General features: G+C 34.4%; 2 protein-coding genes and 1 long non-coding RNA gene across 6 annotated transcripts in view; 2 read left to right on the top strand and 1 right to left on the bottom strand.

Annotated features, from left to right (window-relative positions):
* The window catches only part of ARL13B (ADP ribosylation factor like GTPase 13B), a 75,297-nt gene extending 66,792 nt beyond the window's left edge, over nucleotides 1-8,505 (top strand). For all 4 annotated transcript variants that reach the window (XM_027553658.1, XM_027553496.1, XM_027553730.1 and 1 more), the window contains one exon: nucleotides 6,463-8,505. In XM_027553658.1, coding sequence (XP_027409459.1) covers nucleotides 6,463-6,539 — 77 coding nt within the window. In that variant the 3' untranslated portion in view covers nucleotides 6,540-8,505. The remainder of the gene's footprint in view (nucleotides 1-6,462) is intronic.
* A 1,923-nt stretch (nucleotides 8,506-10,428) lies between these two features.
* On the bottom strand, nucleotides 10,429-13,507 carry LOC113900397. The gene is made up of 2 exons (XR_003513133.1): nucleotides 12,526-13,507; nucleotides 10,429-10,538 (listed from the first exon to the last, which is right to left on the bottom strand). It is a non-coding gene; the product is annotated as an uncharacterized LOC113900397 (long non-coding RNA).
* Nucleotides 13,508-14,478: 971 nt separating this feature from the next.
* Nucleotides 14,479-15,962, top strand: part of NSUN3 (NOP2/Sun RNA methyltransferase family member 3) — a 60,919-nt gene continuing 59,435 nt past the window's right edge. Inside the window, exons 1-2 of the mRNA XM_027554049.1 lie at nucleotides 14,479-14,623; nucleotides 15,417-15,526. Coding sequence (XP_027409850.1) covers nucleotides 14,609-14,623; nucleotides 15,417-15,526 — 125 coding nt within the window. The 5' untranslated portion in view covers nucleotides 14,479-14,608. The remainder of the gene's footprint in view (nucleotides 14,624-15,416; nucleotides 15,527-15,962) is intronic.

A 15,962-nucleotide genomic window follows, 5' to 3' on the forward strand; every position in this document is an offset into this window, starting at 1 on the left:
GAACTTGGTTTCCTAAGAAGATCCATTTACTAGAAAAGAAAAATTCATAAGTTTAATCTTGAAAAACATATATAATTTGAAATTACATCAGACTATATAAAATATTTTATTCAAAAAGTATTTAAATGTGCTGCTTGCTTTCTTTTTCTGAATACTGTATCAATAATGAACTATTTCTTCATAATCGTTCAGTTCAGTCGCTCAGTCATGTCTGACTCTTTGCTATCTCATGGCCTGCAGCACGGCCAGGCTTCTCCGTCCATTGCTAACTCCCAGAGCTTGCTCAAGCTCATGTCCGTCAGGTTGGTGATGCTATCCAACCGTCTCGTCCTCTGTCATCCCCTTCTCCTGCCTTCAATCTTTCCCAGCATCAGGGTCTTTTCCAATAAGTCAGTTCTTCGCATCAGGTGGCCAAAGAATTGGATCTTCAACTTTAGCATCAATTCTTCCAATGAATATTCAGAACTGATTTCTTTTATGATTGACTGGTTTGATCGTTTTGCAGTGAAAATTAAAAGATTTTGTTAATTTCTAAAGACAGAAGGTTTGTCCTTCAACTTCAGAATAACAGTGAAGTCACATGTCTTTTGGTGCTAACTTTACATCATGATGTTTTTGTTGACTATAATAGATTAGTTCCTGTTTGTTTATATTTTGAAATTGTTTGTGTTAAAATATATTATCAGCTTAAATATTCAATATGTTGTTAGAAACAATTAGGTAGTGCTAATGTATGTGTATATAAATATATATACATGCATACATGTGTGAGAAGAGTTAATAAGCAGAAGAAATAAACTGTTCAAAGATGGAGAGGTGGGAAAACACATTGCTTAATTTGGAAAATAGTATAAAGTTACTTGTGACTAGAGCTTAGGTTCATGTAGGTGGAATAGGTAAGAAATAGGAAGTTTAAAGTTACAGAGAGATATTTAAACTAGAATTACAGCTTATAGCCAGATTGTTTAGGGCCTCACAAATATATTTAAGATGTCTAGACTCACTATAATTTTACAAGAGACAATATACATTTTTAACAGGGAAATAGTATTACAAGAGTTATTGTTTAGGACAGTAATTTTTGTCACTATGTATGTATAGACTAGATTGGAGAAGGCAGTGGCACCCGACTCCGGTACTCTTACCTGAAAAGTCCTATGCATGGAGGAGCCTGGTAGGCTGCAGTCTATGGGGTCGCAAAGAGTTGGACACAATTGAGCGACTTCACTTTCACTTTTCACTTTCATGCATTGGAGAAGGAAATGGCAACCCACTCCAGTGTTCTTGCCTGGAGAATCCCAGGGACGGGGGAGCCTGGTGGGCTGCCGTCTTTGGGGTTGCACAGAGTCAGACACAACTGAAGTGACTTAGCAGCAGCAGCAGCATAGACTAGATTGTGCCCACACTAAGGTTAGGATCCGAGTTAGAAGCTGTTGCAGTAGTCAGAGTGAGAAGTGAAGAATGGGAATGACAATGGAGAATAAAAAGTGTGTTGAGAGAATATTTGAACAGTCATAAATTCTATATGAAGAATGAATGTATGGGATGAAAGAAAAGAGCAACAGAATATTATTTGGCTGAAGGGGCTAGAAGTTTGGTGCTATCTCTAATACTGACAATACATGAGGAGAAAGGAAACTTGCTTTGGAGGTGTCTATAGGCTTATCTATTTGGAAATGTCTATAAATCAGTGCAAATAAGATTCTGGAACTCTGGAGAAAGGGGACTCAGGTGGGTGGAAGGGCATGTAGGTAGTTCTTGTTTTGTTTTTCAGTTGTCATCACGTAATAGAAATGCCTTGTCCCTAATAGATGTTGTATATTTGCTTATTGAATGAATGCAGTTGAAGGAATGATAGTTTCCTGTTTCTGAGGGAAAGTATGTAGAATAAGGAGAAGAGAATGGTAGTATCTGGGGGAACATTAGATAAAAGCAACTAAAAAAGAGATTGAAAATGGGCTAATAAGAAGGTTGTTTTTCATTGGTTTTGTTTTTCTTTGTTGTCCTATATTTTTAAATTAGAACTCCTAGAAAATAATTATAATGAATTAGTTAAATTTAAGACCACTGTTATTCTAATATATCAGTTAATTTTAAGTAGATCAATAAATTAACTTCTCAGAGCAGAAAATTAAACATTCTAACTTCACAAGTTTTAAAATATCTTCATTATTTTTTTCCCATAAATTTTAAGTCAAAGTATACCTTGTATAGCTAAAAAAAAGTATAATCAACTCTGTTTTCATTATGGAGAAGAAAGTAGGTATAACAAATTTAAAATTTTAATTAAGTTTAAATTAATTTTTAATATTTATTGGGAGATTTTTGTTTAAGATGCTGATAGTTGCCAATTTTATCATCGCATCCTCTTCTCTTTCCTAACTATTAATATATATTTATTTGAATGTGGTTGATGGGAAGTAGACAACAGACATATAATGGGAAATAATTAAGGGAAAGGGAAATAATTAAGTTAACTGCATTTGGGTTTGGCACTTAAAATTATTGAGATGAAAACTAATTTTTTATAGTCAAATTAGGAATTAAGGCAGATTCTTATTTATTCTTTGATTACAGACATTGATTCCTTGATGGCAGTTCAATTTTACTTTTCTAATTGCTTTATTTTCTCTAAACCTCACTCTGGGTAATACGTAAGACATACATTCAGAGAATAGACTTAAAAACTGAATCTATATTCACTTTGTAGACACTCTTAATCCATACTTCATAAACGTTATGCATTATGAGAAATAAACATTGTTGGCCAAAAGTGCCAAGTATAAAACTAAAGAATATTTTCAAATCTTAAAATATGAATGAATATTATATTTTCTATGTTAAGTTTGAAGCCCTTTGTTAAAATGGGTATCAATTAATTTGGTCATATCAGTTGGTCAGTATGGTCAACTTATATCCCCTACAGTTAAGGGAATAAGAAACCTGTTTTGTATAGAATGTTATAATTTTCTGGCAATGAGATAATACAGAATCAACTGCAGTTGATACTTCTTGTCATGTGTATGTGATTTGGGTTCTTTTCAATTCTAGAAGTAAAACATAATAGAAACTATTCATTCTGGTTTAATCATGAGTTCTGTGATATGTTAAAATTCTTGTTAATTTTGAAAGCAAGAAATTAGAAAAGGCATACTTTAAATTTATCAAAATAATTATATCTTATAATTTTATTAATAGCAGTATAATAACTGTATACTATGTCCCTGGCATATTGCTAAGCACTTTTAAGTACATTATCTCATTTTAATTCCTCTAATAGCCTTGTAAGATGGGCAGTTTGTGTGTGAGAAACCTACACCCAAGCTCACACAGCTATAAATGACACAGAATTTGAAGTTAGGTCTGTCCAGCTTTGAAATCCATATTTTTAATTCATTTTATTAACATTGTTATATTAAGATTTCTTAGAGCATCATGGCAGCTTAGTATTCGCTTTAAATTTGTAGTTGCTTGAACAATCATTTTCTCCTCTAATTTTTTTTAAGGAGAGAATATACAGTTTATTTAAAAATTTTTTTTTAAGTAATGACATAATTGTGGCAAATATAGTATTATCTATGGTACACTCTGGTAGAGGCTGCAAACTGATGACACAAGAGCACCTCTCATTGTTGAACTGAATTGATGCTCAAAATGTTTGAAATAGGGGTGTACATGATGTTGATAAGTCTCATTATTGGTGGTGCTAACCTTCATCATTTGAATAAGGTGATATTTGCCACATTGTAAAATGTTACTATTTTCTTTGTAATTAGTAAATATCATAGACGTGATACTTTGGGATATGCAAATATTCTGTTCTCCACAAACTTTAGCTTCTGTTTTAGCATCTGTTATTGGATTGTGTGTGCAATAATTTTTACTGTGATATTTGCCTAATTGTAATTTTCTGTTACTCTTTCTTACATTGAAATTTATTCAATTTCATTATTTTATTTTTTTTTCCTTCCAGTTTTATTCAAATATAATTAATCTAAAGCACTGTATAAGTTTAAAGTGTATAGCATAATGTTTTGACTTACATACATCATGAAATGGTTGCCACAGTAAATTTAGTGAATATGCATCATCTCATACAGATTAAAAAGGAAAAAAAAAAAGAAAAAAAATTTTTTCCTTGTGATGAAAACTCTTAGGATTTATTCTTTTAACAACTTTCATATGTAACATACAGCAGTGTTAATTATATAATTATATTAATAATGTTTTACATTACATTCCTAGTACTTATTTTCTAACTGGAAGTTTGTATCTTTTGACCACCTTAATCACCATACAAAGATACTATGTTATTACTGACTGTATTCCCCACTCTGTACATTTCATCCCTGTGGCTTATTTATTTTGTAACTGGAAGTTTGTGCCTCTTAATTTCCCTCACCTGTTTCCCTCATTCCTGCACCCCACCTGCTGCCTTGCCGTCCCTCTCCTTTGTCCAGCAACCATCCGTTTGTTCTCTGTATCTATGACTCTGTTTCTGTTTTGTTTGTTCCTTTGTTTTTTTGTATGTTTTTTAGATTCCACACATATGTGAAATTATATGCTATTTGTCTTTCTTTGACTTATTTCACTTAGCGTAATACTCTCTAAGTCCATTCATGTTGTCAAAAATAGTAAGATTTCCTTTTTTTTATTGGCTTATTATTGTGTGTGTGTGTGTATCACATCTTTATCCATTCATCCGTTGAAGGGCACTTAGTTTGCTTCCGTGTCTTGGCTACTGTGAATAATGCTGTAATGAATATAGGAGTGCATATATCTTTTTGAATTAGTATTTTTGTTTTCTTTGGAAAAATACCCAGAAGTGGAATTGCTGGATTGTATGGTAGTTCTATTTTTAATTTTTGGAGGAATTGCTGTACAGTTTTGCATAGTGGCTGCTGTGCTGTTTGCATTCCTACCAACAGTGCATGAGGTTTCCTTTTCTTTTGTTATTTGTGTTGTTTTTGATGATAGGTATTCTAACAGGTGTGAGGTGATATCTCATTGTGGTTTTGATTTGCATTTCCTTGATGCTTAGTAATGTTGAACATCTTTTCATGTGTCTATTGGCCATCTATCTGTTTTCTTTGCAATAAAGTATTTTCAGATCTTCTAGCCCACTTAAAAAAAATTTTTTTTTGTTTTTGGATATTGCATTGTATGAGTTCTTTGTGTGGTTTGGATATTAACTCCTTATTGGATGTATTATTTGCAAGTATCTCCTCCCATTCAGTAGGCTCTTTTGTTGATAGTTTCCTTGCTGTGTGGAAGCATTTTAGTTTGATATAGCCCCATTTTTTATTTTTCCTTTGTTTCTCTTGATTGAGGAGACATACCTAACAAATATTAAGACCAATGTCCAAGTGTGTACTGTCTATGTTTTCTTATAGGAGTTTTGTGGTTTTGGATTTTATGTTTAGTCATTTAAAGTTTATTTTCATATATGGTGTGAGAAAGTAATCCAGTCTGATTATTTTGCATGTGACTCTCCAGTTTTCCCAGTACCATTTATTGAAGAAGCTGTCTTTTCTCCACTGTATATTCTTTCCTCCTTTGTCATAGACTTTTGTTAGTGGCAGCCTTAGAGTTTGCAATATACATTTACAACTAATCTAATTTTGCAAGCTGTTTTCTAGGGCATGTTCTCGCATGAGGTGCTAGTATCTATTTAAGACCCCCTTAGGCCACTTGGCCAGACAAAATGGATGCTGAGGCAGCAGTATCATGGAGCCGCTTAGCTGAACTCTGGCATGTGCGAAACTGGAAATGGGCCCCTAAATACATTTTTAATATATTTATTTCAAGTGACCTTGAACACCTTTGCTTCTAGAATAATTTTTGAATGATAGGCCAGAAAAACTGAAGTTTCCATATGCTAATGTTTATAAACCAATTTATGATAATTAAGGGCTGGGAACTTATTATGAAGTAAAAATTAAGACTGTTTTTGTATCAGATATGCCCTATATCAATGAACTATACTGAAGTATCATTGTAAAATATTCCTAATACCAGAACACTAAGATAATTAATTTTTCTTACCAAATTCTTAGAAGTAATAGACATTGGATAAGAACATGGATTGTACAAATACTGATTTTATTAGGGCTTTGGCAACAGGTTCCATTAGTTTTGGATGTTTGTTATTTGTTTTGTTTCTGATGTGAACACTTACTTGGAAATAATAATAATATATATATTAGGTGCAGCTTTATATTAAATCAGTAGAGATTAATTTATAACCTTGAGTTAAAAATTTACCCTAGTGATTGTTTTTTGAATTTATTCAACTTTTTTCCAATTCAGACTTTTTTCCCCAATATGCTGTATGCAATGCTTCACTTACAAGGTCAGAGTTTCTTACTCTTTTAAAGGTGTTGGTTGGAAATAAATGAATTGTGTCAGAAATCTTGATTTACCATAACAATTACATATTGTTGGTATACCTTGTTTACATAGATTTCTATGGAAAGCCACTACCTCCCGTGGCTGTGCGACAGAGACCTAACAGTGATGCTCACGATGTCATCTCATAACCAAGTCATATGGATGTGCTCTCTTTACATCAGCAAGATGAACTGGAGGACCTTCTTTCTCAATAGAGGAAAACCTTGAATGTCGATGACTGGGGCAAGATAACCATAGCAATATCAGTGAGCCAAAGACCTGACTGTTCTGATAATTAATTGGTTATCCATGGCTTTCATGGTTTTAAAAAAAAAAAAAAAAAAAGACCAGCAAATGGGATGAGCATTTGGAACAAGTTAGCAAGAGTTAGTGTTGACTCTGGTTTATACATCCTCACTCATGGGTGTATTCCTGAAGGAAAACCTGTTCAAAAAGAGCCAATGGACTCTGTATACTTCCTTTACTATTTAATAGTCTTTATTTCTTTATTTTAAATGTTTGTAAGATATATGTGCATGGAAAGGGGATTCTTGGGAATTTATAACCTCAATTTTTAACTTTTTATATTTTTCTAAAATTTTGTTTAAGGATTTTAATTACTATGATATTGACTGTGCACTTTTCTATTAGATACTTTGTTTCAACTGTGTCTGAAAAATGGAATAGATTTACTTGACAGACATGAACTATACAAAGGAGATATATTTATATGGTTTGAAGTATGTTTTATAATAGTATTGTTCTTTAGTTATACATCTTAATTTGACCTTAAGATATTTTTAAAATAGATTCTCACATTTTACCAAATTATATTATTTGAAAGCACTAATTAATTGAATGTTTGTTGCTGTTTGTTTTCTTTGATGACATTCCCAATAAATGAAAGACACTTGCAATTCCTTTTGACTTAAATGTTTTTTAAGTTAGTAGAAATGTTTTATGAGATACTATTAAAAGTCCCAGTAAACCCCTCTTTCAAAGGTTAGATCTTTTCAGAAATCAAGGTACTCCTTCTCACTCTCTTGTCTGTCAGAAGTTTCAGTAACTCTTGTAGGTTATTCTACCTCTTTTGTGCCTTGAAATTAAAGGCAAAAAGACTGAGAAAGCTACTGTAGTCCAAAACTTTATTTTATAAGTGGGAAATGCTTGGGTACTACCAAAATAAGAATAAAATGTTAGTTTAAATTACATTTATAAAGAAACAATTCCAAAATAATTAATTTAAAATAATAGTACTTCCCTTGCACTGAAGAATGGCATCTATATATTCTGTCTTCCAACTGGCATTTAGAGAAACTCTTAGATACATATTTTGAATAATAGATTAAAATGTTTAATTAAAAACATCCATATACATCAAGGTGAAAATACTCTAAACAGAAATCACCTTGTTAAAATTGGTAAGTCAGTTTGGCAACTTGTACTGATAACAGATATATATATATACACTGATATCTGACAATAACACGATTAAGCATGTCTAAGGCAATTTAATTAATTAAAAATTTTCATTTTGAGCATCATATACAATTTTTTGGAGTTTTGTACATAGAACTTACCTAGCGCACTGAGTAGAAAGCATTCTATTTCAGATACAAAATTCATAACAAATTTGATAGGTGACTGAAGTGTAAGGAAAAGTAACACAAGAAGACAGAATGTACATTTTGTATTGGCATTAGAGAAAAAACTGGCTTGTATATCTTCTTGGTTCCTTGTTGTAAAATTTATATTAGTTCATTTTTTAAAACCTGAACTCATACTTTTGCATTTTTACTATTCATCTTGTTTGGGAATACATATATCTTTAAAATTTTTGTACCACTCCTACCAGTGATTAGTGTACAATAATTACTGAGTTCATTTAATAAAATCATTTTTAAGATTTTGAAATTAAATATATGGTAAAATAGAATGTTTTATATATCTCAAAAATTAATTTGTATTATTAACACATTCTAAAAATATTTTTAGTTTTGTAAATCCACGTGGCTTTTAACAAGTAAAATGCCTATTTTGTTATATGCTGCCTTTTCATTCTTAATCACTATGAATTATGACATTTTCACACAATAAAAATAGCTTGTATCAGTACATTGTTATGTTTTTCATTCGAGAAACTTAAATGATTACTTTTTGGTAATAAAGGATTTTTTAAAATATGATTGTTGATATTTTAAGTTGAGAAATTAAAATAATACATTTTTGTTGTTTTTCATTAAAAACTTTTTCCTCTGCATACATTTTTATATATGTGAAACAAACATTAAAGACTGAAAAACAAGATCGTATTGCCTTATGATTCTAGATGACTCATATTTCAAGATCTGTCTCTTGAGATAAAACTATTATCCAAAAGATACAGCTTCACTTATTTGGAGGATAATTCTGTATACCTTTATGTGTAAAATATGTAACATATATACAATTTTGTATGTCATCGCTATGAGTATAAAATAGTTTTTTATACTATTTCTAGAAACAACAGTAGAAAGAAATGTTGAAAAATTCTAAACTATTTTAGCTATTGTTTGTGTTTTCCTCAGTTTTTCAAACTAGGTTTTTTTAACTTGTCTTTTATAATGGAGGAAGCAAATTCATAATTTTGTAAAAATTAAATGCCATGTTTTCTGCAGTTTTAAGATTAAATGCTTTTTAAGTGCCAAATTATGGAATAGAATTCACCTAATTTGTAAACATTGCACACAGCCATGAAATTAAAAGATGGTTTTAATTAAAAGATGCTCCTTGGGAGAAAAGCTATGACAAACCTAGACAGCACATTAAAAAGTAGAGACATTACTTTGCCAACAAAGGTCTATCCAGTCAAAGTTATAGTTTTTCCAGTAGTCATGTATGGATGTGAAAGTTGAACTATCAAGAAAGCTGAGCGCCGAAGGATTTATGCTTTTGAACTGTGGTGTTGGCGAAGACTCTTGAGAGTCCCGTGGACTGCAAGGAGATCCAGCCAGTCCATCCTAAAGGAAATCAGTCCTGAATATTCATTGGAAGGACTGATGATGAAGCTGAAGCTCCAATATTTTGGCCACCTGATGCGAAGAGCTGACTCATTAGAAAAGACCCTGATGCTGGGAATGATTGAAGGCAGGAAGAGAAGGGAACAACAACCCAGGATGAGATGGTTGGATGGCATTACTTGCTCAATGGACATGAGTTTGACAAGTTCCAGGAATTGGTGATGGGTAGGGAAACCTGGCCGGAGAAGGCGATGGCACCCCACTCCAGTACTCTTACCTGGAAAATCCCATGGATGGAGGAGCCTGGTAGGCTGCAGTCCATGGGCACGCGAAGAGTCGGACATGACTGAGCGACTTCACTTTGACTTTTCACGTTCATGCATTGGAGAAGGAAATGGCAACCCACTCCAGTGTTCTTGCCTGGAGAATCCCAGGGATGGGGGAGCCTGGTGGGCTGCCATCTATGGGGTCGCACAGAGTCGGACATGACTGAAGTGATGCAGCAGCAGCAGCAGCAGCAGCAGGGAAGCCTGGCATGCTGTAGTCTATGGGGTCGCAAAACAGAGCAACTGAACTGAATTTGTAAAACTTCCTGTGAATAGTTGAGACTCATTCAGCATTAGATTATGCCACTATGTTTGAGGCTGATCTCTTACTTAGTATTCTTTTACTATGGCAGTATTTTATTTGCTACTTGGTTCTATTTGCTATGCTTTTTGTATTACTCAGTTTCTCCCATTAAAGAAGTACTACTCCTGCAGATGGCAAAAGCTTATAAAAAATGACACTGCCTATGTAAATAAAGCTGTAGGTTATATATTTTGTTATCCTTGGCTCTGCCACTTAAATTTTTCTCTAATTGAAGTATACTTTGCAGTTGAGATTCTGCTAATACCCTCTAGTTTATCAAGAAATACATTCCAGTGTATCCAAAAAATAAATCCATATATTTCAAAGCTTACGTTAAAAATGCTTTAAATTATCAAAATAGTAATAATCCATTGTCTTTGTGGAAACACAATAGAAGTCTTTTTTTTTAAACAGTAAATCAGAAATGAATTTTTTTTATTGAATGGGAGTTTATGTTAAAGGGAAAATACGAAGAAAATCACTTGTCAGGTTACAGCAGGAGTTGTGAATTCCTTTTGCCTGTTGATGAGAAAACAATATGTCCTGGGTAAATGAAACCGTGATCTCCAAATTTTATACATCATTTTTCAGTAAACACTCTTGGTATACATTAAATATAAAGTTACTGTGTTAGTTTGCTAGGACTGCCAAAACAAAGAGTACCACAGACTGGGTGACTTAAACAATAGACATTTATTTTCTCATAGCTCTGAAGACTGGAAGTCCAAGATCAAGATGCTGGCAACTGTGTCTGAAACCTTTCTCGTTGGCTTACGGGTGGCCTCCTCCTCCCTGTTGTCGTCACATGGTCTTTTCTCTGTGTGCATTTGCTGTTAGTGTCTCAGTGTACCCAAATTTCCTCTTTTATAAGGACCCCAATCAATTAGATTAGGACCCATCCTAAAGGACTCCCTTTAACTTAATGACTTCTGAAAAGGCCCGATTTCCAAATAGTCACATTCTGAGGTAATGGATGGGAGAAGGCAAGGGAGGGGAGAGTTAGGGCTTCAACATAATGAATTTTCAGGGGAAAAGTTTCAGCCCTTCATTAATATACATATTCTCCTGTATTTTGTACATATGCCTTCCTAACTTTTTTTTTAAAGATTAGAAAAAAAGTTAAATACCAGTTACTACATTCACTTCCCAGCTCCAGAGGATTATTGTCAGCTGTAGTTTGTAGACACCACTTTGGAGGGCTGTTATTAAAAAAGTGAGAGCCTCAGCTGACTACTAAAGTGATGTCCAAGATTTCCTCACCTGTAACTATACTTTGTTCTCTGCTTTGATGGTAAATTTCTTTGTTGTGTTTTTCTGCCATTCAATTTAAGAAGCTAACACTCTCTTGATATCAGATTGTTTTACTTACAAACCCCGTCTTTACCTTTTTGATGCATAAACCTAAACATGAAGTACTTTCAGAGATATTTTATATAATTATGAAAATTCATAGTTTATTCTGAAACACTTCTTAAATGACCTCACAATAAAATTGCATAAGTATGTAGAAATTATTTTCCTCTATAGCAGTAAGTCTTTATATTCTTAAGCTGCCTCAGTCTTTATCATAACAATTTAAAAACCCAAGTACAATTTCTGGTGTTTGTGTCAGCTTAATTTCTTATGTTTGCAAAAACAAGTCTGCTTCTAATAGTTCCTGTTCTTAAAACTAAGTGCAGAACTTTGTTTATTCTCCAGTAGCTATTTGGTGTCAGGTAAGGGAAATCCATTAATATTCTTATGATACTGATATTGATTCTAATAGATTAGCAGGTTAAATGAGAAAGGTCAAACTAAAGAAAAAGGAGAAAGAAACTGAAGCAGCTCCCCTCTGTGAGAAGAAATTTCCAAGCAGTGGTATCAGTTACAAACAATTGCATACAAATTTAAAATATTTTCATGTTTAAAATCATGATTTTAAGAAAAATTGGAAAAGTACTTGAAAATGTGATATGGTTAATAGCTCTAATATAAAGGTAAACATAAATAGCACTAAGACAGCTCCAGATAAATGGATATGAGTGGGTAATTTACAACAGAAATAATAGTACTAAGATTTGAAGATCTACCAGACTAAGGACATAATTGAAAAATACAAGATTATCAGACATGCAAAGATCATGAAAAAAAAAGTCTATCAATAAGATAGTAAGTATGTTAACCTACATACTTTCAAATACTATGGAACTTCTAGAAATTATGTACTGTATGTGAAGAATTTTTAATAAAATGCTTGTAAAAACAGGATACAATTTTACATAGTTTTAGCAAACTTGAAAATGCATAAAATTAGAGAAACACACCAAAATGTTAATAGTGATTATCTCTAGTGGCATTATTCCATGATTTTCACTCTCAGGCTTAAAAGTTTTTTTTCTTCAATTAAAATCAGAAAACAATTATGCTAAAGAAGAAGTTACAAAACAATATAATAACTAATATGACCTCTTTCCAAGCATAACATATTCCCTTTCCCTTAAAGAAAAATAGTATATATGATTTTTACCTTAAGTTTTTTTATATGTCTACATTGCAGTTATATTACTACCACATTGATTCATTAAATGCAACCATCTGTAAGAAGTACAGAAAAAAATAAACTATATGAAATCTCATAGAGGCTTAAAGGCAAACTAATGACTTAAACTTTCAACAAAATGATGCATTTAATCATCTTAATACTGTACTTTTTTTACACCGAATCTAAATTCATTTTTAGATTATTGGATAACTTGTTTAAATAAATATATTAAGCATCAGATCACAATAGAGGTAATGAAATTTATCTTTTTATATGGTCTTAAGATTTGCACTTAGAGTATATACTTACACTGATATTTTGAGCATCAAGGGTCTCAAAATGATGATGCTCATTAAATATTAGGCACTACCTTAGCACTGACTTTCTCTGATAAACTGCTAATTGAAATTACAAGGAAACAACGGAAGAGTAACACTAAAAGAGCAAATAAATTGCTATTCCTTTCAGAATGGGTGTGAACCTTTCCAGACAACCAGTAACAGTTTCCCTAGTAAAAGTGAGTGAGGAGGTTCATTTTTTAGGGTGTTAGAATGTAAGGTCATTTTGTTAGCATTTGGTATCAAAACTTGATGATCACTAAGATCAAGATAGTGAATATAATACACAGTAGCAGCTAACATTTGGATGTGAACTGTTTCTTAATCTCTATGCTAAACGTTTTAACTGTGTATTTAAATCAATTTAATCCTTTATCTCTCCCCGAGAGAGATTATTCCACTGAGCTATCTCTAGGAAACACGTGACAATTTTTTTCATCATATCTGTCCTTTTATCTTGAGTCCTGAATATCTGGGCTAATGGGAATCTTCAGATTTGATATATTAGCAGTAACTATCTTCGCCTCTGAGAACATCTTAAAACAACGATCATACAAGCTGACTCATTAGAAAAGACACCTGATTCTGGGAAAGATTAAAGGTAGCAGAAGAAGGGGACAACAGAGGATGAGATGGTTAGGTTAGATGGCATCACCGATTCAACGGACATGAGTTTGAGTAAACTCCTGATGGCTCAAAGGTTAAACCATCTGCCCGCAATGCGGGAGACCTGGTTCAGTCCCTGGGTTGGGAAGATCCCCTGGAGAAGGAAATGGCAACCCACTCCAGTATTCTTGCCTGGAAAATCCCATGGACGGAGGAGCCTGGTGGGCTACAGTTCACGGGGTAGCAAAGAGTCGGACACGGCTGAGCGACTTCACTTTCACTTTCTGGAGTTGGTGATGGGACAGGGAAGCCTGGCGAGCTGCAGTCCGTGGGGTCGCAGAGTCAGACACGACTGTGTGGTTGAACAACAACAGTGACAAACACTTCCATTCTTTTTCTGAACTTCAAATACAGGGCAGAAAGAAATTTTTCAGAGTGAGGCATGGTTTCTGAAGACCCTCTGCCCAAGGCTCCGCCCAGGGGCTCCGGCCACACCCCCGGAGTAGGTAGGCACTGCCTCCTCATGTCAGGTGGCTCAGATGGTAAAGTGTCTGCCTGCAATGAGGGAGACCGGGGTTCGATCCTTGGGTCAGGATGATTCCCTGGAGAAGGAAATGGCAACCCACTCCAGTACTCTTGCCTGGAAATTCCATGGACGGAGGAGCCTGGTAGGCTCCAGTGCATGGGGTCACAAAGAGTCAGACACGACTGAGTGACTTCACTTTCACTTGCTCTTGCCTCTCGCGGGACAGTGTTAGTTGCTCAGTCTTGTCCAACTCTTTGTGACCCCATGGACTATAGCCTGCCAGGCTTCTCTGTCCATAGAATTCACCAAGCAAGATTACTGGAGTGGGTTGCCATTCCCTTTTCCAGGGGATCCTCCCGACCCAGGGATTGAATCACACATTCCGCACTGCACGCAGAGTCTACCTACCTTCTGAGCCACCAGGCAAAGGCGAGATTCCGTAACTCGGGCAAAGCAGAATCTCGCGAGAAGTTGAACCGGAAACGTGAGGGATGCGAGAGAATTCCGGCGAAAATCGTAAGATGGGCTGTTCATTTGTTCCCGGCAAGCTTTAGATACCCGGTGGAATTGATTTTCTTGTTTGATCTCTCCTGACGGGATGGTGTTGACCTTGGTGAGGGCTGGGACCCAGCCGCGGGCCTGAGCCAGAAGCATTACCGACCGATGACGTTGCGAGGGAGGGGGCTGGGATGCGGGGAACTTGGTGATCTCAGGCTTTCTTTAGCTTCAGTCCAAAGCCCTAGAATAATGCTGAGTGTTTTGACCCTCGCTCTTGAGCGTTTTCTGTTTTCTCCCGACTCACCTCCGCCGCAGATAACCAGTCTGCACTCTAGCCTGCAGGCTTTAATATCCTTTCAACTTTGAGGGGAATGCAGGCTCTTGGAAGGCTGAAACTGTCCTTGTCCCCGTGTTATCGTGGGAGATTAGAAGAATTTCTGTTACATAATTGACCTTCGATAAACTCTGGATTAGTAAATAAAACAGCGAAGTTTCCACAGGAAACTCACTTTTCTTCTAAATGCACTTTATTTTGGAATAATTTTACATTTACAAAAATATTATAAGATGATACATGCTTTTTCCTGAGTTCCCCTGATGTTAACATCTAGAGTGGCTTATTTAGATTAATTTTGTTCCTTTGACACACATTCCTATGTTAGCACCACAATTCCACTTCACCTTTTGCCTTACATTTGAGCAATAATCATTTGGAGAAACGTTTTTCATAAGTAGATAGAGTATGATAATATAGTTTTATTACGTGTGAGGTATAGCTCCTATCTTAAGAACTGGTAAGTATCTGGGGGAAAAAAGGTGTTATCTTAAGAAAAAAGACTGTGCTAGTAATGTTGAAATTCAATAAATTTGTAATAGAGTGTGTCAGCAAACTTTTCTTATCATCATAGCTGAAAGCAAAACCAGAAAGGAAGCTTGCAAAACAGATTTGCAAAGTTGTATTGGATCATTTTGAAAAGCAGTATTCCAAAGAACTTGGAGATGCATGGAATACAGTAAGGTTAGTATAATTCATCTTTTGATGCTTTATGAAAGAACAAGAAACAAACCCTTCTGGGATAGGGGTACTGTGAAGATAAAAGAGTTTAAACCTGGCTACCATTTCTTGCTGTAGCTTCAGAAGAGAAGGAGGAGGAGGAAATAGCTTGAATCATAGGAAGATGGAAAGGGGAGAAAGAAAACTTTGTAGTCATAATTTTGTTATAAGCAAAAACTGTTATACCTTGCCCTGATTAATTGCTTTAATCTTTGAAACAGAACTGCCCACCAGTCTTGACAAAATTAATTATACTGTAACAGAAAAGTTTTTAAACTTCTGAGGATATTTGACTAGTTTCTGAAAATTCAGGAGATAGCGCGACAAATCTTTAAAGCCATCACTGCTTTATCTTGGCTAAAGTCACTGTCTGGTGATCATGTTTCTTCTGTTTGTCTTT

This window comes from Bos indicus x Bos taurus, chromosome 1 (assembly GCF_003369695.1).
Source record: "Bos indicus x Bos taurus breed Angus x Brahman F1 hybrid chromosome 1, Bos_hybrid_MaternalHap_v2.0, whole genome shotgun sequence".
Classification (NCBI taxonomy): domain Eukaryota; kingdom Metazoa; phylum Chordata; class Mammalia; order Artiodactyla; family Bovidae; genus Bos; species Bos indicus x Bos taurus.